We start from the raw sequence: 27013 nt of genomic DNA, 5'->3' as shown, positions 1-27013 counted from the left end.
TTCGTTGTGGTTAGAATAAATCTGAAATATAAACAGTTTCAATTTTAATAAGTCGTAAAGATGGTTCTGGCAGGTACGAACGAATAAAACCAGTTCCTGTGGAATTTGTGGTGCTATGTCATTGCTATTGGAATACCTCTGAGATTAACGGTTACATAGGAATTGTTTACCTCCACAGTTTGTTCAGCATTTTAGATAAACACAGTTTAGTATCTGTGACAGGATTAGTATAAACTTACCTTTATTGTATACTAGCAGTATTGCCTGGCGTTGCTCGGGTTTGTTTCGACCCTTTAGAATTGGAATTTTCAAAAAGTAAAAATTATGCATTATGTAGCTTGTTATTCTCTTTAAGTGAACATTTTTCAGGTTGAAATACACCGAAAAATGGCAACACAGCAGTCACAAAATTGTAAAAAATAGGGATTTTCATAGAAAAAAAAAGCACCTTTAATGTATTGAACCTCCCTCCTGTTATCTTGCTTCACTCTGGCTACAGTAAAGTCTTCAAATTTAAAGCGTCCTTCCTCTTTATTCAAGCTGTATGGTATGATTTGAAAAAGATTTCACTGCTATTTCTTGCATATGTTGTGTTTTCTTTGTCGACAGTAAGAATTTTTAAGCAAATAGCATTGGGATGGAAATGGTTAATTAAAATTTTTTGATCCAAAAAGAAAGAAAAGTGTATGAGTAATACCTCCACCTCCACATTCCCTAAATATATTAATGAAGTCATCTAACTTACATTTGAAATCAGGTGGATGTGTGTGGGTTAGTGGTAGCCCTGTTTAATTAGATTTGGTCCTTCCTCATCACTCCCTGGAATTACAGAGGATCAATTTCATTGTAGAAAACACTCGTCAACCTTTCTCAGTTTTCAATTAATCATTAACTCTGTAATGTAGGATTTTATAAAACATAGCTACAATTTTAATTGGAAGTTGTCTATTTCAGATAATTGTTTTAATTAGGTGTATATTTCATGTGTCTGTATCCAGTTAAATGTAAGTGTAATACAAGAACACAATTTTGAATAAACAGATCTAAAAGAGGAAAGGAATTGAGATAGTGCCATATTTAATTCTTTGATATGTAAACTGGTCGTATCTGGTCTGAATATTCTACTTTTTATGCTCAAACTGTCCACATCCAGACTCTTACACCAATCCTACAATATCATTATAGAAACGAATAACCATCTTCATTGTTTAACGTCCACCTTCCATGCTGGCATGGAAGGTGGGATGGTTTCACTAGAGCCGGCCAGATAGAAGCCTGCACCAGACCTCAGTGACTGTTTTGGCTGGATGCCCTTCCTAATATGCACAAAATAGTTTTGTTTTTACCGTCAATTTAGGGTATAAAGTGGTTAATTGACAGGAAGCAGAAAACGTGGCTTCACCTGACCTCCTAACTAGGAACATTGATAGTTTTTACAAAATGCAGTGCATGATCTTAACGCCACACATTCCTTGCTGCCTTGGTGTACAGCTAGTGATACAGTGTGTGCTTAAAGAATTGTAATGTGGGTAGGCCAAATATCTTTTATGTTCTGCTATTAGAAGGAATGAAGTATGGCTTTGTTTCGCTGGGTAGAAGACTAAAATAAAAAAAATATTCAAGGGAGATAATTCTCTTTTTTTTTTTAACTGATTTTAAAATCATTTTCAAATGGAAATTTTAGTAAATGGATGGTGGTAGTGGTGGGGTTTTGAAACTTTTTTTTTTGTTTTTAAACAAATAAATTAGAGATTTTAGACATTTTTACATAATTTTGACATTTTTCTGGAATCTCACAAAAAAAAAGAAAAAAAGTCAAAAAAATTAGATTTATAAATTTTAACAGGTGGTGGTGGTGTTGATGGTGGTGGTGGTGTTGATGGTGGTGGGAGTGGAAAACTGCTGAGATGTTGTATTGTGTAAGTAAAATCCATTTCAAGAATGTAACAACTAAAAAACAGCTGTCATGTTGACAGGAGACTGCTACACTAGTTATGAGTTAGGTTTTATGAATAGTATATCAATTCATCATTATTATTATTATTATTATTAATAATAATTCCGCCAAGGTTGACTTTGCTTTCATCCTTTTGGGGTCAATAAATTAAGTGCAAGTGAAACACTGGGGTCGATGTAATTGACTAGTCCCCTCCCTGCAAAATGTCAGGCCTTGTGCCTCTTGTAGAAAGGATTATTATTATTATTATTATTATTATTATTATTATTATTATTATTATTATTATTATGTTAGTATTCTGGACAAAATACTTAGCAACATTTTGTCTTACAGTTCTATATTTAAGAGATGAGGAATTATTTACATTTGGCGGGTATTTGTCCTCATCCTGTTTGTTGTTAAAACAACATTTCGGCTGATATACCCTCCAGCCTTCATCAGGTGTCTTGGGGAAATTTCGAACCTGGGTAAATTGAGGGTGCAAAAATGGCAGGACAAAATACCTTGAGGTATTTTCTCCTGCTCTTCATATGCTGAGTTCATATTCTGCTGACTTGAACTTTGCTTTTACACCTAACCACGCAAGTGCTGGAATCTATGTAATTGACTAACCTTTTCCTTCAAAAATTGCTGGCCTTATTGTCTAAATTCAAAACTATTATTATATGATTTTTTTTTTCTTAATGGGTCAGTGAAGGAATTGGAAATTTTCACTTTTTTTCCCTTTCTTTCTTCTTCTTCAACATCTTGTAGTTGATTTTCTATTTCACTAATGCAAGGTAAAGGTTGGACCTTGTAAAATTTGGATTCAAATTGGGATGGCAAGGCAAGGCAAAAAAAAAAAAAAAAAAGGGTGGGGATTGTTCAAATTTCAAAGAAAGTGTTGTGTATTAGTGTCATGGTAAAACTGGCGATTTATTGAAAATTTATACTGGATGGTGAGTGTTTAGTTGGCATTGGCATCTGAAAACGAATACCTTAAATACAAGACTACAAAATTGGTGGTGGTGGAGGGGGCGGTTAATGAATCTAAATACCTTTCCAGACATGATTTCCAAATTGTTTTTTTTTTTTGTATTTTGCCAATGTTTTTATTTTCAAGCTTTAACTCACATGCCTAAACACACAACTACGCAATAGATTCATTTATGTAAACACACACACACATTCCTGCTCTCTGTCTCTCATTCTCCCCATATATATATTATATATATATATATACACACACACATATATATCATCATCATCATATATATACACACACACACACACACACATATTATATATATATATTATATAAACATACACATACGTACATACACACATGTATGCACTTGTGCACACACACATACATTTTTTTTCTTTCTGCACTGGAATCTCTCAGCAAAACAGGCCTTTCTATTTCAGCTTTATCCAGGACTCTGTGCCTTATTATCATAATATACAATGCAACTATATGCTTTGAAGCCAAAAAAAAAAAAAATATACATTTTATAATGTCTGTGTGTCTGTAACCAAAAAGAAATGTTTTGAGTGGTTAGGGTTCAGCCTTTCATCTTTATTGATTCTTGCTCAAGATCCCCCGTAGAGTGTCTCCAATTGCTTCATCTTTTCATTGTAGAGAAGCCCTTATAATGGCCACAAGCAAGGGATTGAAGATCCTGGCCAGGTATATGTATACCCAAACCTTTCGCATGTTGCCTTTACTTCTTTTCACATAGTTTTCTGTTGACTTAGTTGTTATTTATATGTATTCACACATGCATACATATGTTCGTGTATATATATAAATATATATATATATATATATATATATATATGCATATATATATATGCATATATATATATGCATATATATATATATATACACATATGTATGTATATGTACACATGTACATACTGATTTACTCCTTTTGTGTTTTTACATTATATTCTCTTCACAGCTGTTGTTGTGTGAGTGTTATATATATATGTGTATATATATATGTATATATATATGTATATATGTATATCTGTTTACTCTAAGCATACACAACTATAAGTGACAGATGTGTATACTTGTGTATACTTATAATTAAATATGCATGTCTTAATGTTGTAGAGTCATCTATTTTACTTGTTCTCCCTCTCTCATCTATAACCTCAAAATAACATTCTTCTCATTCCTTCTCCATCTACCTACCAACCTACCTACCTTCCTTCATTCCTACCTTCCTTCCCTCCGTCCTTGCTTTCTCACCTTCCTAGTCTCTCCAAGACGTACTACATGCATTTATACTCGGTCGATTGTCTTAGCTTCCAGTTGTTTTACCTTCAAACCCCACTCAATACTGTGTGTGTGTGTGTGTGTGTGCGTGTGTGTGTCTGTGAGGTGAGAGAAATATATAAATAAATAAACCCTTTACCATTTAAATGATATACGGTATTGAAATGCTAACCGAACTTCTGAATCATCCTCTACACACCACACACACACCCACACACACCACGCACGCACACACACTCACACACACACACCCATGCATGTCATGTACATGTGTGCCTGTCTGTGTACATGTATGACTCTCTCTCTTTCTCCCTATCTCTTTCTCTCTTTCTCTCTCTATGTATGTATATATTGATGTATGCATCTCGTACCTGTTTCTCAAGAGTGCCTTTTCTTAACCATTCTAATCCACCCTGTACTCCTACACCCCCTCCTCCTCTTAATATTTTCAATCTCTTTAGCTTTTGACATCCTCCACCCTTCCTTCATTGGAACCCCTCCTCCTCCATGTTTAAGGTTCTGTTGGTTGGGTTATGATGTAATAACGATAGCTGCTCATCTCGCATCCCTTCTGCTCCATCATATATATATATATATACACACACACACACACAATATATATATATATATATATATATATATATATAATGTATATATATATGTTATTTATTGTGTATATGTGTGTGTAGATGATCTTTCCTATCTCCTCTTTGTCCCCAGTTCCCCCTCTAGCCCGCCCCTTATTTCCCTACTCTCTATAAGGTGTTTCACCCTATACATTTAAACATCTGAAGAGAGGCAGGTGAGGAAGCAATTTCAAACCTTTTTTTTTTTTTACCCCCCTCACAACAAAGAGGGACATGTTTTTTTTTTTTTTTTTAGTAATATCAAGAGTTGAGGGTGTTTGAGCTCCCAGAAAGTAGAAAAGAAAAAAAAAATGACATGCATCTTTTGAAAAAAAGCCCAAATTTAATTCCTTTGAGTTTGCAAACCTTCAAGCAGGTTTTAGAAATTCCTGCCAATTTTTTCGGTTATTTTTTCTTCTTTTTTTTTTTTAATTCTTTGGACATATAACAGAGTGTAGCTTTGTATATTCAAATTTCAAGTAAAATATTTTGTCATCTTTTTGAAATTTAAACATTTGTTTGTTGGATGGTAAAATTTCTGAACAGGAGAAAAATCTGGTTTGCTATTTTTTCTTCATCACACGACAAAAGGATAGTAGAAAATGAACATATTTTAAATAAATATAATTAAAAGCTCACAAACGAAATCTACTGAAAATAATCTTCAAATAAATTTCTTTCAAGTTTGAAAAAAAAACCTTCTTGGTTTTTTTTCCCTTCTTTTTCTTTAATTTAAAGTATCTAAATTAGTATTAATTCTTATAATTTTATCCCCACATCTTTTTCTGTTTCTTTCCTGGCCATTGTTACAGAGGTTATAGAATTCTTCATTTCATATAATATATATATATGTGTGTGTATTCAGTGTTATTTGTACAGCAGCAGCTTTCAGAGGTGTCACCTATCTTTGGTTTAACAACACTTGCAGCTGAAGTCAGTCAGTCACTCATTCAGTCAGCACTTGTCTCTCTTTCCTTCTTTCATTGTGTTTTATTTTTGTTCCTTGTGATCAGCTTTTCGTTTCTCTTGTTTTTTTCCGTTTCTTTTTCTCTGTTTTTAATTTCAGTGACCTGTTGGACATTTCCATAGAAGTAGTATTTGTTGCAGGAACTGAAGCCTCAGTTTGTGATATATATATAAGAATGGATTGTGTATGTTCAGAGGTTGAATTGTAGCAAATCGATAAGCGTTCTATGTATGTTACAGTGTTTATGGTTTATTGAGGCTGTTATGTTTAATCTTGTTTATTCTAGTTTCATGTCACTGCAATCTTCACATGAGAACAGTGAGATAATGGCATGGAACTTTAGCAATGTATGCATGCATATTTACATACATACAAACACATATATATTTATATATATAATAATAATGATAAAAAGTAACAACAAAAGAATGAGACCTCGATATTAGATAAATAGAGGATTATTGATATATATATATATAATATATATATATATATATATATATATATATATATAGGGAGAGTTCACGAAAAAAGCAAAAGACGAAGACGGGTGGTGTACAAAACAAACAGATGAATTGAAAAAGTCTTTTATGTTTTGAGCCTACGCTCTTCTACAGAAAGGGACACAGAAAAAACAAGGAGAGAAAAAAAATATGTGTAGTGGCTGCCGATCTATCATGGTGAAATTTAGAACAGACAGTAAAAGGTTGTCATTATAAGTACTCGGAGTTTTAAATGTCGGAGCAAAGAGCTACGATACAGTAATAGCCGACGAGACTGTATCGTAGCTCTTTGCTCCGACATTTAAAACTCTGAGTACTATAATGATAACCTTTTACTGTTTGTTCTAAATTATAACATATGTATGTGTGTGTGTGTGTGTGTGTAGATATATATATATATATATATATATATATATAATCCTCTATTTATCTAATATCGAGTTCTCATTATTTTGTTATTACATTTTATCATTATTATATATATATATATATATATATATATATATATATATATATATATATATAATATATATATATATATATATATATATGTGTGTGTGTGTGTGTATGTATCTATGTATACATAACAAATGCTGTTTTCATGCAAAGGAAAAGCTTTATGTGATTAAAAAAAAAAAGGAATAAAAAAAAAATACTTCCTCTTTTTCCAGAACATATTTGATGGGAAAGACTGATATAAAAAGTAAAATTTTGCCATTGTTGTTGTCATAGTTTCGCCCTGTGTATTATTATTATTTTCATACACTGTATTAATTCATCGTATATATTATTATTACCTTACGATATTCTGTAGTCCTCAAATTATCTTCTTCTCCTATGTTAGTTAACCTAGATGTTACAGACTATATATCATGTAGGTCAACTTTTTCTTTGATCCTTTTGGAGTTGATTAAAAAAAAAGAAGAAAAAGCTAATGAAGAGAAGTGGATTATAAGAACTGTTAGTCTTTTGGGGGCGTAGGATGTTTGTGTCATGGTATTATGTTGTTCCTGAAGGCGGCGAGCTGGCAGAAACGTTAGCACGCCGGGCGAAATGCTTAGCAGTATTTCATCTGCTGCTACGTTCTGAGTTCAAATTCCGCCAAGGTCGACTTAGCCTTTCATCCTTTCGGGGTCGATAAATTAAGTACCAGTTATGTACTGGGGTCGATGTAATTGACTTAATCCGTTTGTCTGTCCTTGTTTGTCCCCTTGTGGGTAGTAAAGAAATAGGTATTATGTTGTTCCTGTAACTGAGACAATTTAACTCTTGAGGCCTGAGCAACAACACGCCTCGCTGTAAAAAGGTGCTCCTCATTTAAATAGGTTGCCCAGCTACTCATCAGTTGAAGTCCGTCAGTACTTTGAAGTTGTAATTGAGTTCAGGTTGTTTTAGAAGTTTAACCTGGAAAAATGTAGTTCATGTTGGACTAGTTTGCCCTACATAGCACCATCAATCAGGATAAATAGTGCTTGAAAATGAAGCAAGCCCTTACAAAACCCACAACTCAAGATTTTTATTTTTGATGGTACATTTGCTGACATAGTACCAGTTGCTGAGGAGATGCAGAGGTGAAATACTTGAATTGTCAAAGTATGAATTACCTGACCCATGGATTGCTAGGGTTCACATAACCAGCCCCACAGCTGATCCTTACATCAAATGAAACCCTGAAAGTTGGAAATAAATATTTACTTTGTCTGGTTTATCAATCTGTGTCATGAAGAAATTATCCCTGCTTCCTCACAACTTTCCACATTCGTCTTATTTTAATTTGGGTGGGGTACAGTTTTCACAGGGATTTCACATAAATATGTATATGTGTATATATATTAAACATATGTAAAAGATATGCAGATACATATATATATATATATATATATATATATATATATATGCATGTATATATATATATATGCATGTATATATATATATATATGCATGTATATATACATATATATGTAGGTATGTACATATATGTATGTATATATGCATATATTTATATATTATTTATATTATTATTATTATATATATATATAGCATATAGTTGAGTAGGAATTGTTTTTACAATTTTTGTCCTTGACATCAGAAAGTTGAACACTTTTCCCCTCTAACATTAAAGCACTCTATCAATAGCATTAGTAGTTGTAGTAGTAGTAGTAGTAGCATTGAAACCAATAAATGGAAGTATATCAGCCTTTCTGGTGTAGTAGCTTTCAAGTGTGTGTGTGTAAACTCAGATGTAAATATGCTGTAAACAGTCATAATCAGGACAATTCCCCTCTACAACAACTAACCACCCCCCCTGGTTAATTACCCCCTCTCTTATATATTAAGAAGTTTTAAATCATCATCTGTTTTAAATATCGAATGGCTATGGGGGTCCACCAGAATAAAATAGTAATCAAAGGGAGTCCATCGATAGAAATTGGTTGAGAATCCCCTGATCTGAAGGCTAATTCCTCAGCGGATATTTATTAATTGGCTCATTGACATTTGACATTTCTTAGAAAAAAACTTATTTTTCAATACAAAATCAAAGCAAGCATACATGTATATGAACATATGTATGTAAATCTATATGCAAGTGCATACATATGTATATACATATACACTCACATTTATAATGAGTGTATACACATGTATGTATATGTATAAATGTACATATGTATCACACCTAATGCTGTTTATCGACATCACTATCTCCATATCAGCTCACCTTGGTTTCTCTCATAGCCTATCTTTACCTGCTGGACTTAGTACTCAATAAAGATTCTGCAGTTTATCATTTGAACACTACTACATGTTTTCTATATTGAGCATCTTTAGCTCTCACCTTCATCATCATTTAACGTCCGTTTTCCATGCAGCCATGGGTTTGCTGGTTTGACTGAGGTCTGGAGAGCCAGAAGGCTGCACCAGGCTCCAATCTGATCTGGCAATGTTTCTACATCTGGATGCCCTTCTTAATGCCAACCACTCCGAGAGTGTACTGGGTGCTTTTTATGTGCCACCGGCACGAGAGCCAGTCAGGCGGGCCTGGCATCGATCATGTTCGAATGGTGCTTTTTACATGCCACTGGTACAGGAGCCAGTTAGCCGGATCTGGCATCGACTACGTTCAGATGGAGCTTTTTACGTGCCACCAGCACGGGAACCACATTCTGACTGTATATACATAGACATGTATACATACTTATTTGTATGTAAAATGTTTGTGTATATGTATGTGTGTGTATGTGAGAGAGAGAGAGAGACTAATGGGGTGAAGGGTTACTCAATCTCAGCACTACAATTAAGAGACTACCCACATACTGCATTGATTGTTTTAATTAATTGATGGGTGCAGAAATGAGCCCCACTGCCAACAACAATTCAGCAGCCCTTTAAGGTGTGATGAATGGGCTGTCTCCTTTGATGTCATCACCACCGTCAGGTAAAAGACTAACCCCTGTCTTCTAACGACAGAAACATTGATTGTGTTGTAAGATAAGATGACGAAAAGCAAAATGTTGTTTTAGGTGGGAATAAAAAAGTTTAAGAAAATTTGGGGGGGATAAGTTTTCCAAAGTCACGCATGGCTTGAATTGTTGTTGTTAGGGGAAATTGTTTATCTTTTTTTTTACAGGTAGATGGATGTACCCATCTCTCCCTCACCATCCAAATATGTGAAAGGAGAAGCATTCCTCCATTCCTATTCAAACAAACTGGAGCAAGCCTTGATAGGAATATGCTATGTTCCAGGACAGTATGATCAGCATTTGTAACTTATAAGCATGGGGCCAACGCCCTTCTGTTATGTTTGTGTGTGTGTGTATACACACACACACACACGTACATATACTGCCTCCTCCCCACAAACACTCGGTGGTGCCTAATATGGTTTCTGTCCATTGACTGGAAGCCGGAGTGTGTGTCGTATATGTGTGGTTATTATATGTGCATGTTACAATGTAAAAATATGTGTAACAGCACTTCATAGTAGAGTGTAGATGTAGTGATTCGTCACTGTCATATTTATATATATGATACTTTATTTTTGAAGCTCTGATGAATCTATAGAGTGATACACAAGCACCCAACTATGAGTGCATTGCATCCTATAGCAGAAACAACTGTAAGCTAGTGAGGTTTCTGACATAACCTCTTATTCCTTTGTCATTTATTCAATTTCCTGTTACTTCTCTGTACTTGACTGATGCTTTTTACAGAAGCATATGTATAATGAGCTCTAACACCAGGTTGTTTAGTATTGCTCTACCTAAGTAAAATAGTAACATTAATAATAGTAATAATATTAATATATATGTATATATATATATATATCAATAGATATGTACATGTGTGTGTGTGTATGTATGTGTGTACACACATGCACATTCTAGTAGGCTCTTACTTTACATAAGTTTGGCCAAATTAATGTTATTGTCTAAGACATTTAGTAAAGCCTTCAACCATGTTTGCCCTGCAGATGAAGGCCTCCCAGCAAGACTCCCCCCCCCATGGGTCAAACTGTCGTATCTCCAGCTGCTTCAGATGCAAAGATATCAAAAATTGTCAAAGTGTAGTACAACGGTGTTGCTATGGAATGGTGAAACTATTTTTTCGTTTTCTAAAAAAAGAGCAACGTTTTGTACTTATGACACTTTTGCATAATAGCAATGATATCTATGTCTGTGTGTATGTGTGTGTGTGTGTGTGTGTGTGTGTGTGTGTATAGTGATGGAGTGACTGTTTTATTGATATTGATTTCATGGAAACTGTAATTATTGCCAAGAGGATGGTTATATTTTGATATGATGCTGCAGAGTCTAGTGTTACCATTTTGAAGACCATTGTTGTCGTCTATTATTTAAGTCATCATCACTGAGCACATCTATACCAGACTACTCTATCGGCAATATTAGTATTTCAGTCAACCAATCCATAAAATACCAGTCATATACCATGGTCAGTACAACCCACTGTTTGCAGCCTTTCAAATTTATGGTATTGCATCTATGAGGAACCATACTAATTATTATTAGTTATGTTGTTGTCATTCTGGGGTTGAATTGGCAGATTTTATTTTATCAGAGTTCAAAGCATGCTGCAGTCAACTTTGTTCTGGGTTTCATAAAACAAAACACCTCTCAAGTCCTGGGGTCACTTTAATAAATTAACCTCCCTCTTTAATATTTCAGGCCATGTACCTGTCTTCGAGACAATTATTAAAAGGGTGCTTCATTAGCAGAATTGTAAGAGCATCACCATTTGTTCTGCCGCTTTATGTCCTGAGTTTAAATCTTACTGTGGCCAACTTTGCCTTTCATCTTCCCAGAGTTTGATAAAACAAAGTGCCAGTCAAGTTCTGGGGTTCATATCATTAACTTACCTTCTGGCTTTATGCCCAGGTAAAAATTTATTATTGAATGTTTTAGTTTTGTATTGTATGTCAAGATCAAAGGTATGGCAGTTTGACTATAAGCTGGGGTCACCTCAGTTATCAGCTGGATTCACCCTGATTATTGACCGGAGTCACCTTGATTTACTGGCTGGAGTCATCTTGATTTACTGGCCGGACTCACCTTGATTTAGTGGCTGGAGTCATCTTGATTTACTGGTCGGATTCCCCTTGATCTATCGGCTGGAGTCACCTTGATCTATCGGCTGGAGTCACCTTGATCTATCGGTTGGATTCACCTTGATCTATCAGCTGAGGTCACCTTATTCTATCAGCTGGAGTCACCTTGATTTATCGGCTGTATTCACCTTCATAATTGGCTGGAATCACTGTGATTGTTGACAATTGGATGGAAATCCAGTGGTCTAAATCCTGTATGAAATAGTTTTCCTGGGAAGTGAACCTGAAATTCAGCCCCCAAACTTGCCAGCTGTTTACAATTACCCACAAGGCACTGTTGCTTATGTATCTTTACATTTAATTACAGCTAATTTAATTACCTCAGTTCATTATGTAACTACTCACTTCCTTTTGTTATTATACTGACCGCTGGTTATTGTTTTTTAACCAATCTGGTTGATGTAGGACGAAACGTGTTCCAGACATAACCATCATGGCCTACATTACCTACTGGGATAAAGCAGTAGAGTGTAATTTGCTAGATATGGCTGCTATTTCTAGCAGGTTGACTGGCCACATAGAGGAAAATTTCATCATTGTAGTGATGTTGGTGGTGGCAGTTCGCCATGGAAGTATTCATCCCGTTTTATACTAAACACTGTTGAAACATCTGATTATCTGATTCCCTCCAAGACAAATAATACAACAAGATGGATATCACTGCTGCTGCTGCTTTATCTCCTCAGAATTCCGTTGATTCTATCTTTACAAAGTTTTCTTGAAAACAAACTGCATGTTTTATTGGAATCAACTTTTACCCCAACAAACAGGGCAGAGTTTCCTTTTTTCTTTCATCACTTTATTTCGAACATGTTTGTACATGGACACACATGTGCACACTCACATACAGTATTCTTTTGTTCTTTTACTTGTCTCTGTCACTTGACTGCGACCATGCTGAAGCACTGCCTTTAGTCAAACAAATCGACCCCACCAGGACTTATTCTTTGTAAGCCTAGTACTTATTCTATCAATCTCTTTTGCCGAAATGCTAGATTACGGGTATGTAGACACACCAGCATTGGTTGTCAAGCAGTAGTGGTGGGCACAAACACACACACATGCACAATGGGCTTCTTTCAGTTTCCATCGGCCAAATTCATTCACAAGGCTTTGGTTGGTCCCAGTTTTTAGCAGAAGACACTTGGCCAAAGTACCATGCAGTGGGACTGAACCTGAAATCATGTGGTAAGCAAGCAAGCTACTTACCACACAGCCACTCCCATAACAAGCTTTTATTTAATGGTGTTTGTTTCGCAAATCAGTGTCGATGTTCACCTTGTTATGAATCCTAAGCACAACATCGCACCCTTGATTATCATAAACGGTACTGTAGCAACAGTCTAAGAGGATACACTTTGCTCAGGGCCCCCGTATCATGACCCCATCTACAGTGAGGTTGTTGTGTGCTTTGAAATTAATTTGGTTTATTATTAAATGAAAAGACAGATGGTATGACAAGAGTCCCAGAGGGATGGATATCTGCCAAGAAGGACTGGTTCATGTTTTTAATGGTGGTGGGGGGTTAAGTGAGGGTAGTTGAGATAGCTAGGGGTGTGATGGTGATAACTGCAAAGTTTCTTTCCAATTTCAAAGAATAGAAGGTTCTAGACAAAAATATAAAAAAAAAAAAAAGCTGCCCACCTTCAGGTAAAGTAATACTGTTAGGATTTTAATTGTTCAAGTATCTTGTTTCCTTTATTACCCTCTCTCTGATTCTCTAAAATCCCTTCTCTCATGTTTCCCCTCATCTCTCCACCCCACTTTCCATCCCACTTTGTTTCCTCCCTCTCCACCACTTACCCGCCTCTCTCTCTCCTTCCTCATTCATTACAGCCACTGCACTTTGTTGCCAGTTGCAATTAAATAAATGCACCTCTGTAGTATCTAGTAAACGTTAACTGGTTTACCTTTCTAATCTTGCATCCTCTTAGCCAATCTTTCTCCATCCACACCCAGTCACCTTCTTAGCTCCCCCACCAACACCCAGTCACCTTCTTAGCTCCCCCACCCACCTCCTCCAACCAACCCTGCTCCACCCCCATCACCACATTACCATTCCTGTTGTCAAGAAATGGCAACCTCACCACCCATCAGTAACATGCTATTGTTACAATGTCACGTTTAGCTTCATTTAAAATGTATTGTTTTGGTTAATTCCTGCACTGGCATTGTTATTGCACCAACATTGAGCATGTTTCACCACTTGCCATTTTCTAGCAGTAATACATCTCACCTAGCTGCTTCCATGCCTGGTAGAATTTAGAACTGTTGTCACATTTGTCCTTGGTGGATGACATGGAAGGGGTATTTCAAACTAAACCGACACAACAGCCATCAACCTGTTCTTTGCAACACAAATTAACAGAATTTACATCTTCACTCCGTAGCAGTCGTTTGGGTCTCTAGTATTCGTCAGCAAATGTTTATTTCTAGGTATGTCTAGGCATGGGCATAGTGACTGACCGGTCTTGCGAATGGATTTGATAGTTGGAACTGAAAGAAACTCATTGTGCATGTGCAGATGCACACAGTCGTGCTTACCATTGTGGGGTTTATGAACTTGATTCCTGGACTGGGCTGTGTGTTGTGTCCTTGAGCAAGACTCTTTATTTCACATGGCTCCAGTTTACTCAACTGTAGAAATGAGTTTTGACATCACTGGTGCCAAGCTGTATTGGCCTCTTTGCCTTTCCCTTGGATAACATTTGTGGTGCGGAGAAAGGAGGCTGGTATGCATGGACAACTGCTGGTCTTCCATAAACAACTATGCTTGGACTTGTGTACCTCATTGGGTAACCTTTTAGTTATAATCCCATGGTCATTCATGACTGAATTGTTTTTGTTTTTTTACCCTATATATATCGTGTGTACCCTTGTCTTCACACCATGTGTTGCCTGTAAATTGGGATCACCATCATACAAGCGTTGTTGTTCATTGCTAGGGGAAATTAAAAAATCTTCCACCGAACCTTAGTCACAATTTGTTCCTAACACTAGTTTAATGATAACTAAGTCTTTGTTATATTTAAAATTAGTTGAAAGAAACACAGAGTGTCTCAATAGAAATATGGTAACAAAAGGGTCAAGCTAGCCTCTTACTGGATGTGTATATGGTCCTTATCTCAGAATGGCTTCAAACTTGAGTCATTATTTCTAAACTAAGGCCAGTAATATCTGTTTTCAGAAAGAAATAAGACTAATTATGTTAATTAAAGCCTGTTGTGTGTTGTGAATATACAGCATAAAGTTGAGGTGTAAAGATGAGGTTAATAATACTGTGATCATAGGAACAACTTGTTTGAGACCTTTGGACAGACACAATAAGTTTTTATACCTAAATCCCTTATTTGTTAAATGTTGCTTTTTTGCAAGGATTTTAAGTTTTTATTTATTACCTTTCTGAGTGATTTTTATTTACCTATTAATTATTTTTGGTGGGGATTTATTGTAAGTATGAAATAATACGTTAACAAATGAGGGGTGTGTGTGTGATATTTTAATGGAGGCTGGCTTAACATTGCCTCTTATTGTGATTATGTGTAAATATATTTGAAGGTTGCATCCTCAATACAGTGAAATATGAAGTGTTTTGGTTTAGGTTCCATTTAATGGCAAAAATGTGGCAATTTGTTGGGTGAAAACCATACCAAAACAGACCTTGCCAGTGCTGGTGCCACATAAAAATACTCATTCTACTGTGTAAAGTGGCTGGCATCAGGCAGGGCATTCAGCTGTAAAGACTATGCCAAAACAGACTGTGGAGCTTGGTGCCAGCTCCTGTCAAACCATCCAACCCATGCCAGCATGGAAAATGGATATTAAATGATGATGATTGTGTGTGTATGTGTATACTCACATCCATCCATCCATTCATTCATTCATGTCGTTGAAGAGGATCTAAATGAAGACACTTCATATTTCACCATATCAAGGGTGCAACCTTCAAATTGCAATTTCACACTTCAGATATTGGATTGTGTGGCATATTATATTATCTTATGTTATATGAATGGAACAGTAGCATCATTTGTTACTGTTTTCCAGCTTACCACTCATTGGTTCACTGATGGTGAGAGAGACATAGGAGTGTCTGTAACACACTACAGAACAAATATCCCAAGGGAGTTCATTTGTAAAGCATCAGTTTTTTTTTGTTTTTTGGGGCTTTCTAGCCACTGTTTATATATTTTGCCAATATACATTGGTAGATGACACACATGTATATTTGTGTGTGTGTGTGTGTGTATATATATATATATATAAAGCTATACATAGTATGCACTTAACATTTATTTTCTATATTATTTCTATGTAAATGTCTATACAGAAAACAGGTCAGTTTTGGAAAAATCTCCATGTCTTTTCTGTAAGAATTGTTCTCTGTCTATTTTTTCTCCTTTCCAGATTTTCTCTGTTATCTGTTGCACTTTATTCCGATATTTGTGAACATTCTCCTGTAGTTGTAGTTGATTATCATTATTATTATTATTATTGTTATTACTTTTCTTGTTTCTTTTGTTGTTTCCTTTTGTGTAATCTCCTGTCTGTACAGTTGTTTTTTGCTGTTGCTTTTGTTGGAGTCTGTGGCCAGTATTGTGGTTTGTGGAGCTATCGGTAGCTTTTATTATAGTCGTTAGTCCATTAGTAACTATTTGCTTTCTGTTCTGTATTTGTATCGTCTCCTCTCTTGCTGTTGAAATCTCATATTCAATCTCTGATTTACAGGAACTGGGAAATCTCATATTATTGCCGTATTTACCAGTAGATGGAATCCAGTGTCATATTGTTTTCTTCTATATTTTTTCTCTTCCTTGTATCTATCGACTTTTTCTCCCTTGTTTATTTTCTTGAGATTTAATACAAATTGTAAAAGTTCTATTATCAGGGTCAATTTTCTTGTTTTGTTCTGTAGGAAACTGAATTAAATTATAATTCTTAAAGGTAAAATTTATCACCACTTAAAAGTAGATGTTGTGTTGGAACACGCAATGCTGTTATATTTGCCATGAGAGAATCTCTCATATGAACTTGTGGTGCGCTAATGGGTTCTGTGATTCTGTGTATATCGCTAGTGGGACTGTTACTGCTATTTTCAGCTGTCAAGTATCCCTCATTGACAAGTCCAAAGAAGGCCAAAATCACATGATCTAGTAGTCCTGGCTGTGGGGATGGCAGTGATTGTCTCCCAATAGTATTACAAATAAGAGTGCTTGTAAGCACCACAAACCATAGAGGTTCTCTCTTGATAAATATCACAGTATTTTGTGTTCTAACACAACATCCACTTTTAAATGGGAATAAATATTACCTTTTTGGTATCAATACTGCTCCTATCACTTTATTTTCTAATTCTTAAAGTTAAATTTCAGAGAAATATTTTATATTTTATTAATCACGCTGAGTTTGTATACTTCATTATTGAACCTGAGTTTTTGTATATTAATTATGAGTGTATATGTTTCATTATCAAACTGGGTTTTATGTATATTTAATTATTAAACCGAGTTATATCCTATTGAAATATGAATGATCAAGAAAAGAATATCTTTGGTTACGGAGGTGTGTCTGCTCACCTGTACTACGTTTCTGTTAATATTAAATTGTTAACGAGCATTTGTATTTCATTCAAAAGTATATTTACTAAAACTGCCATGTTATTTATTTTTCAGAAATGCCATAGTATATGTATGTATGTATAGGTGTGTGTGTGTGTGTGTGTGTTTATGAGTGTTTGTATGTGTAATAGTTTACTGTATAGTAAGCTCTGTAACCTGGTACTATCTCAACGAATGAGAGAATGAACACGTGGTCTTCAATGTTTGACATAATTCATTATCATCATCACCACAATGTAACTCATCATCATCAACAGCAGCAGCATCATTTAATGTTCTTTTCTATGCTGGCATGGGTTGGATGGTTTGACAAGAGCTGGCAAGCTGGAAGGCTGCACCATGCTCCTCCAGTCATGTGTTTTGGCATGATCTCTATGGCTGGATGCCCTTCCTTTGCAGGAATATATGCATGCAGGTGTGCATGCATGCACCCCCCCCATCTTTCTCTAAATTTAAATGAAGTTTACAGCAACCATCCCCCAATTTATGTTAAAAATATTTCCCAGGTGGCGGAAATAGTAGAAGGTTGACCTTTAATGTTTAACAGCTTAGTTTTATCTCTCTGGGTTCAAATGTGGCTGGGTCCAGTTTTCCCTCATATCTCTCTAATGTCAGTGCAATTTGTTACAGAAATATTGGGCTATCATTCAACTGGCATTAAGAAGCAAAGAAAAAAAAAATGCTCCTGTCCTTTGCAGGCCCTTTCATTCAGGTGACATATATGGGACCTACCTTTGTCCAGTTTGAACACCTGCTGGAAAATAAAGGCAAGGAAGGAACTAAGGGCCAGATCTGAATGTTCAGTACAGATTGAACTCTGCTAAAATTATCCGAGAACTAGAGGGTGGTATTAAAACTGGGTAATGTGTGTATCTATGTATGTATGTGTGTGTGTGTGTGTGTGTGTGTGTGTGTGTGTGTGTGTGTGTGTGAAACTCGCTACTCTTCCCTCAAAATTGGCCTTATGCTTACTGCAAAGAAGTCACTGTAAATAATTTCTAGTTGTTTTTCGTTAGCCACAATTTGTTTGCTAATTATTAATGAAGTGTTAAAATAAATAATGTTATCATTTAAAAGATGGAAGAAATATAAACATAACTGTTTCCTCTTTTATTTTGAAACAAAGATGTAGACATCTTATTAAATGGTTAAAAGTACATCTTGTACTTCTATAGGTGTGTTATATAAACATACCTGCACAGTTATTAATTAGTCTCTCTGGGATTCCTTCTTTAATAAAAGGACAGTTTTTTTAAAAACAGGAATTCTCTTTTCCTGATGTAATTTGGAAGCAGTCATCTTCGTTAGAATCTAACAAAGTTGCCTTCTACTCATTACAGACATCTTTCACATCATTACTCTCTTGCTTCACTGGGTTAATTTAATTAGCAGACTTTGCATCCTTAACTAATTTTCATGAATGACTCCAGACATCAACCAGATGTGTCTGAGATGTGATTCTGGTGGAAGGAAAATGGATAAAAAAACCAGGTGGAACATCCGAGACTGGAATTTACTAAATATGGTTAGAAATGCTTAATGAGACTGATAAAAATTTGTCCCTGTATTGACTGTTAATTTTATTTAATTCATCATCATCATCATCGTTTAGCGTCCGCTTTCCATGCTGGCATGGGTTGGACGGTGCAACTGGGGTTTGGGAAGCCAGAAGGCTGCACCAGGCCCAGTCTGATCTGGCAATGTTTCTACGGCTGGATGCTCTTCCTAACGCCAACCACTCCATGAGTGTAGTGGGTGCTTTTTACGTGCCACTGGCACAGGTGCCAGACGAGGCTGGCAAACGGCCACAATCGGATGGTGCTTTTTACGTACCACCAGCATGGAGGCCAGGCGAGGCTGGCAACGACCACGATCGGATGGTGCTTTTTACGTGCCACTGGCACGGAAGCCAGTCGGGGCGGTGCTGGCAATGGCCACGTTCGGATGGTTCTCTTATGTGCCACCGGCACTGGTATCACAGCTACAATTTCCATTGATGTTGATCGATTTTGATTTTGATTTTCACTTGCCTCAACAGGTCTTCACAAGTAGAGTTTTGTGTCCCAAGAAGGAAAGGTATGCATAAGTGGACTGAGGCCATGGGTTATGGTCTCACTTGTCCTGCCGGGTCTTCTCACGCACAGCATACTTCCAAATGTCTCGGTCTCTAGTCATTTCCTCGGTGAGACCTAAAGTTCGAAGGTCATGCTTCACCACCTCATCCCAGGTTTTCCTGGGTTTACCTCTTCCACAGGTTCCCTCAACAGCTAGGGTGTGGCACTTTTTCACACAATTTAATTGTTTTTATAAATTTATCTGGGAAGAAGGGACAATCTCCCATCACCCTGTAGGGCCTGAGTAAACTTAAAGTGAGGTTCTCTAACAAAGGAATCCAGTGTGTGGGGTGGTATGTGTGGCCTAAATGTTTGTAACGGGCCTAGTCAGTTAGTCCTCATTACTCTGTAAGGTGCATAGGGATGGTTTTCTGGTTTATCTCACATTTATATTCCTTCCTGGATGGGACACCAATGTGTCACAGGTTAGTCCTTTTCACCAGCTGAGTGGACTGGAGCAATGTGAAATGGAGTGTTTTGCTTAAGAACAACACATTGCCTGGTTCAGGAATTGAAACCACAATCTTACAATCACAAGTCCAACACCCTAACCACTGAGCCATGTTCCTATTGTGACAGAGTGAACCTCAATAAGGTACTCAAGGACCAAGTAGTAGTATTAAACTGGGTGGTGTGTCACTCCTGCTACTACCCAGACTAACTGTTGAATAAGTGTTTAAATAAATAACATAAAATTAACACTTTTACTCTGACAAAATGGGACCAAATAGATGAGCAGAGTTTTGCTGGTCTCTCAGCTAACCAGGTTAGCAGAATCTTGATAAAGAGGATATTTTGTATCTTATTACGAGAAGCAGTCCATTATCCCCTGCTGATTCACTTATGTCTCAACAGACTAATCCACTTAGGGATATATCTGGAATTGTGCAAAATGCAAGAAATTACTGCTGTATCTAAGCTGAACTAGCTGTATGTAGAGGCCATAAAAGGACACACACACACAGAGTAAGCAATAGGGTCCAAGGTTTCCACCTCACTGGACATTTGGTATTAACATCCATCAATTACTCACCATATGGCCCTCATTCCCTCTTCCGTATTCTCTCTAGTGCTGGTGCCACAATATAAATACACCCGCTGCACTCTAGAGTAATTGGTTTTAGAAAAAAAATCTCTAGAGATGAAGCTTACAAGCAAAATATGTTCCCCTGACCCATCCAGGAGAGCAGAAATGATCCGTCCAACATCTGTGGATAGAAAAAGATGATAACGATGATGATAATGTGTGTAGGCGCAGGAGTGGCTGTGTGGTAAGTGGCTTGCGTACCAACCACATGGTTCTGGGTTCAGTCCCACTGCGTGGCACCTTGGGCAAATGTTTTCTACTATAGCCTCGGGCTGACCAAAGCCTTGTGAGTGGATTTGGTAGACGGAAACTGAAAGAAGCCCATCGTATATATGTATATTTGTTCCCCCAACATCGCTTGACAACCAATGCTGGTGTGTTTATGTCCCCGGCAAAAGATACCGACAGAATAAGTACTAAGCTTACAAAGAATAAGTCCTGGGGTCGATTTGCTCGACTAAAGGCGGTGCTCCAGCATGGCTGCAGTCAAATGACTGAAACAAGTAAAAGAGTAGTAGTGAGTTCAGTTTCAGCCATTGGCAGAATAATGCTGACCGCTATGACCGAGATTCTACAATGATGGAATTGGAGTTCACATCATTGCTCTTAGTTGTTGTTGCTGGGCCCTATGTTGACCCTGATAGGGTGGAGTTACAATCAAAGTTATTTATTTCAGCTGTGACCACCTGTTATTTTAGGGGTGTATGACATTATTGTCCTTCTTTCTAGACTGTAGGGTTTTACTTAAAGTGGGATTTGGGTCCTTTGCCTATAGACAGTAAATGTAAACAAGGTTTACTGCTGTATCTAAGCTGAACTAGCTGTATGTAGAGGCCATAAAAGGACACACACACACAGTAAGCAATAGTGTCCACCTGACCTGCCTGACCCTCTTCCTTACATTCCCCATTCCTCTGTTGTCCTTACCACCTCACTCGACATTTGGAGTGGACACTCTTGGAGTGGTTGGCGTTAGGAAGAGCATCCAGCTGTTGAAACTCTGCCAAATCAAGATTGGAGCCTGGTGCAGCCATCTGGTTCACCAGCCCTCAGTCAAAATCGTCCAACCCATGCTAGCATGGAAAGCGGACATTAAACAATGATGATGATGTTATTATTGGCTGTTGTTGATACTCCAGTAGGTGTTTAATGTTGGAGGATTTCCAGGTGAAGTTGTAATGATGATGTTGAGCGTTATTCAGCCTCCTTACCACCTTCCCTGTATTTCAGAAGCAGCAATCATTCTGGGAAATTGCAAAAACTTCCTTCTTTCAGTTCCTTAGGTTGTTTTTCTTTGCCTTGTATCAATCCTGCATCAGTGCACATACATATACACAAACTCACACATGCAGACATAGGCATCCACACACACTATGCATTAAGGTATAAACAATCCACCCCCATCACCCACCTCCCTTTTCTGTACAGACTTGCCACAAGCAGGTGAATGCTTGAAACAAATGCTAAAACCTCAATCTGAAAGAGAAAAATCTATCATATCCCTGCATGTACGCACATACATAAGTACACAATGAAGGATGTGAACCCATTTCAGTTTTAATTACTTTCATCTCCTAATTGTAATCCCTTTAGGATACAACATAAAATAAAACATTCCTCTGTGATGTGTGTGTATGTGTGTCCAAGTATTATTTTCTGTGTTCTTTTGCTAGTTTTCTTCATATTCCTTGAACTTGTTTACCTCCTCATAATAAAGACAATAAATAAGTTTTAAATAAAAACAGTGAGTAAAATTATTAAAATAACAATAATGATTCATAATGATATTAATTTATCAGGCGTTTAGGTTGTTTAGAATTTCTGTGTCTGTTGCAAGTTGACTTCAGCGTATCGTGTTTTTCTTTTGCTAATGTGGAGTTCTGGAATCGGAATTCTTGCTAAGAGGATTAAGAGAATTCTTCATAGACTAAGTAAACCCTTTCTTAGAAGAAAGGAAGGGGATCGAGTGTTTGGTTCTTTCAACTTTGTGTTTGACTTTAGGTTTTGTTACCCCTGCCAACCACCACCCTTTAATCTCTAGTTTTGTTATTTATTTATTTCCAAGAACACCACTTCAATTTTTTTTTTATATCTGGGATAGAGAAAATTGTAAGCAATCTAACTGTAAGCAAAACTAGTTGTTATTATTATTATTATTATTATAGTTGGAGGTATAATTTTGTATAGGGGTTAAGAGTAGGGGCTGGTATGCCTGTGTGTAGAGGTTAAGATTAGGGGCTGGTATGGTTGTGTGTAGGGGTTGAGAATAGGGGCTGGTACAGACAGTTGTGTGTAGGGGCTGAGAATAGGGGCTGATGTGGTGTGTAGGGGTTAAGAATAGGGGCAGGTATCATTGTATGTAGGAGTTAAGAATAGAGGCTGGTATAGCTCTGTGTGTGTGTGTGTGTGGTGTGTGTGTGTGTGTGTGTATTTAAGAAGTTTGGTTTGAAATCACAAGGCTTAAGAATTGGTCTCATTGTACATTTCTTTGAGCAAGTATCTTCTTGTATAACTTAGAACTTAGCAATATTTTTGTGAGAGAAATTGCTTTTTAATTTTCCAAACTGTATTGATGTGAATGAAACCCATCTTTACAGATCTTCAACTATTGAGAAACCCTTATCCTGTGGCATATTCTACTTAAGAGCTGCCCTTTACTTTCCTGTCACACTCTATATGCTTTGTTCATTCATAGCAGATTTTTTAATTAGCCAAAAATTGTGAATATGGAGTGCTAGACTTTTATTCCGGTCTTTCATGTCTTTCATGCCAAAGTTTAGGGGATAGCAGGCTCTCTTGTCTTACACCCTTGCACCAGACCTAACTGTCAGCTGACTATATCATGACTCCTGCACACTTGACATTATCATACCTTTCTCAGGAGTTCCACCTATTGTCATCATCATCATCTATGCTAGATTGTATTAATCCTTTAGCATTTAAACTGGCCATATCTGGCCCAAATATTCCGCCTTATTTTATGATCAAATTAGCCAGATCCAGCCTCTCACACTTACCCTATTATGTCATTCTAAAAATAATCATATCGTGCTTTTAGTATTGTGTCCTTCATAGTATCACAACCCAACTAAGACTCTTATAATTCCAATATCTCACAAGATAGAAGTTGCTTAGAATATTCTGGTAAGACCTGTCTCCACTTGGAATGTAAGAACATGTAACATTGAATATTGGCTGGAATTAATCTCTCAGTGGAATGATGAATTTCAAAATTCTTAGTGTTTCTGGTGATATTGGAACACAAGTCGTTGGCATCCGTCCATCTCAAGAGACGATGGTGTAGCTCAGAAAAGGTGGTGGGTTTATCTGCGCTTCCTAGTTGAGCTACAAGGCCTGGGCAGGTTTGTATGAGGGATCAGCTGTTGCCCATGCAGTTTGATCCCCCCTCTCCATGCAGCTGGTAGCTCCAAGGGAACGATGGGTCGATACAGCTTGGTACCAGATGCGTTGCAGGAGTTGCCGGTGACATGTTGTGTCAGGCCACCTTAGGGACTCCAGCTCTGGATTTTCTGTCAGGGTTTACTCCCTTAGCCTTCCCAAGAGTGGGGTCTTGCCGCAAGGCAGCAGAGGTTTGAAATCGGAGTTTCCTCTCCTAGTTGGACTGCCAGTCAAGGCTATCGAGTCCCAACTACCCAAAGCAACTGGTTTTAAGGTGCCAGTGACTCGCCTTTGCCCCTTCTCCTGTCAGTGGGAACAGTTTCGCTGCGGAAAGGCCAGGAGTTGGACTTGACTGTTGGAGGTTATTTGAGACGCGCACCGTGGGAGCACTTTGTAGGCAGTGGGAGCTTATCCCCGCTACCACTCCCGGCTATGGCAGCCTTTGAAACCAGAACACAAGTATACCAGACGCAAATGAAGTGGAAAACTATATCATTATCTATTCATGTAGATGAAGTAACATTGAAATACAAAGAATGGTTATGATAGAAGAGAAAGAATTTGCAAAAAAAAAAAAGCATCATATCCTTTGATTGTTTAAAGTGCTTAACGAGGGCCTTTTTTTAATACAAATGTTATAGTAAATATTTTCCATGTCTATGGCCCAAAACTCAAGTTACAAAGATGAATTTTTTGATGACCTGCAAACCAAAGTAAACCAGTTTCTGCAAAACAGCTTTTGCAAAATCATTGGAATTTTCAATGCTAAAGTAAGAGAGGACCAATGCTAAAAGTGGTGAAGTGTTTGACACAAATATGGTTTTGTGGGGCAACTAGTGCTGCAATTTTGTGTGCAATGGATGGTTTTTCAGGGCAGCATAGGCCTCATCCAGTAAACAACTAGACCCTTAATCAAACGTTATTACCCAGAAGCAAAAAAAAAAAAAAAGAAAAGAAATCAGAAGCTCAAACTAAAACCTAGCAGAATATAGAAAAGTGTTGAGATTGGTTCTGCTGATTTTTCCGTTCTTGGGAAGTTTTGTTATCTACAGAGCAAAAGAAAAGACAGATTTTGTTGAAATGATATGATGATGTTTATGACATTGTTAGTAAAGACCTGGTTGGAAAATTTGAAATGTTGGGTAGGGAGGATGCTTTTGTGGGCAGGGGTGGTCGTGGTGCTATGGCTCAAGCTGGATGTCATAGGGCAAAGTATGTGTTGGGAAGAAACAACAAATAAAATAACAGAAGGAACCTCTGTGTGTGTGTGTGTGTAGAGAGAGAGAGAGAGAGTATACAGTTATGTTTGTGTATGTTGATATTTTTAGATGTATATATTGGCATATGTATATATGTCGGTGTAAATGTGTGTGTGTGTCATCATCGTTTAACGTCCATTTTCCATGCTAGCATGGGTTGGATGGTTTGACCGGGGTCTGGGAAGCCAGGAGGCTGCACCAGGCTCCAGTCTAATCTGGCAGTGTTTCTACAGCTGGATACCCTTCCTAACGCCAACCACTCTATGAGTGTAGTGGGTGCCTTTTACGTGCCACCAGCATGATCGATTGGTCCTTTTTACGTGCCACTGGCATAGAAGCCAGTCATATATATGTATAAATTCATGGTGTAAGATATGGATGTGTATCGTAACATTGTTTAGTATATTTGTGTTTATATATATACAGGAGATTATGAAATTGCTTGACAAACTGTTGGCCACATATATGTCTATGCACAGAAACACTTAATATACACATACTCATACATACATACGCAGCCACACTTTAACATACAAATCCATACTTGAACACACACATACATACACTTGCATATGCACACATACACACTTTGTCTCACACGCATGCACACACCCACAATTGTACACACACACATACACACCTGTATACATCCTGATGCTTGTGCAGACAACCATTTACCTGCGTATACCATTTGATCTTGTTTGTTAATTCAATTAATCTGCTCCAATTTAAAACTGAGAATCTATATTGAATCGGGTCAGTTGTTTGATCATCCAGAATATTCTAGAATCTTATTCTTTTTTTTTCTCTCTCTCTCTCTCCTCATTATTTAGGAACTTCAGCGGCAGAAATCTAATTATGAGCGGCAGAAGAAGCATGCAGTGCACCTTCGGATGCAGCAGGAAGAGGCTGAACGAGAGCTAAAGCAACCAAAGAGTTTAGACAGCCAGCGAGAGGAGATGCGGCGGTTGAACATGGTTGTCAAAGAGAAGCAAGACCAGGAGATGATACGACAGCGTCTGCAAGGGGACCAGGAGGAAGGAAAGGTGGAGAGCCAGCCGCTGCCAGATGCAGTGCAACAACAACAGTTGGCAGAAATGCAGAAATCTGAAGAACTGAGAAAGATTGAACCTGTCAGTCGAGTGCCGCTTCAGGAGAAAGAGAAAGCGACAGTGAAGAGAGACAAAACAGAGGAGACACTGAAGACCAAAGTGGACAATAAGTATGTTCTTTTCGGTTTATTTTCCATTCACCAATTCTTGTCTTCCTTCTACAGTTCCTTTTCACAAAACTTTCATTTCTTTGCCTTTATTACTCTGTTTTTTTTTCCCCTTCCTGTGTCTCCCCAACTCCATTCATGAACTCTTTTGTTTGTTCTTCAGAGTTATTTGTGAAGATTTCTTTTCTCCCCTACTTTTATTCTCATCTCTGTGGTTTCTCTCTATCTTTCTACTGGACTCTATTCATTTTTCATCTCTCTCTTCTCAGTTGTTCCCTTAACCCTTTTATTTTACCATATTTATTTTGAGATGCTCTGTATTTCTTTCAATTACTTTGAATATAACAAAGAATTTAGTAAAATAACTTGGTTATC

The 27013-nt window shown here is 37.1% G+C and overlaps 1 protein-coding gene across 16 annotated transcripts in view; it reads left to right on the top strand.

The window, feature by feature from the left end:
• Window positions 1–27013, top strand: part of LOC115210975 (leucine-rich repeat and calponin homology domain-containing protein 4-like) — a 303130-nt gene that overhangs the window by 184219 nt on the left and 91898 nt on the right. For 13 of the 16 annotated variants that reach the window (XM_036502375.1, XM_036502378.1, XM_036502384.1 and 10 more), the window contains 2 exons: window positions 3579–3626; window positions 26253–26641. In XM_036502375.1, coding sequence (XP_036358268.1) covers window positions 3579–3626; window positions 26253–26641 — 437 coding nt within the window. The remainder of the gene's footprint in view (window positions 1–3578; window positions 3627–26252; window positions 26642–27013) is intronic. The other 3 variants (XM_036502373.1, XM_036502382.1, XM_036502386.1) reach the window with 1 other exon arrangement.

The sequence above is a fragment of the Octopus sinensis genome, linkage group LG4, assembly GCF_006345805.1.
Source record: "Octopus sinensis linkage group LG4, ASM634580v1, whole genome shotgun sequence".
NCBI classification, from domain to species: domain Eukaryota; kingdom Metazoa; phylum Mollusca; class Cephalopoda; order Octopoda; family Octopodidae; genus Octopus; species Octopus sinensis.
The sequence above is the reverse complement of the archived record's forward strand: the minus strand, read 5'-3'. Positions and strand labels throughout refer to the sequence as shown.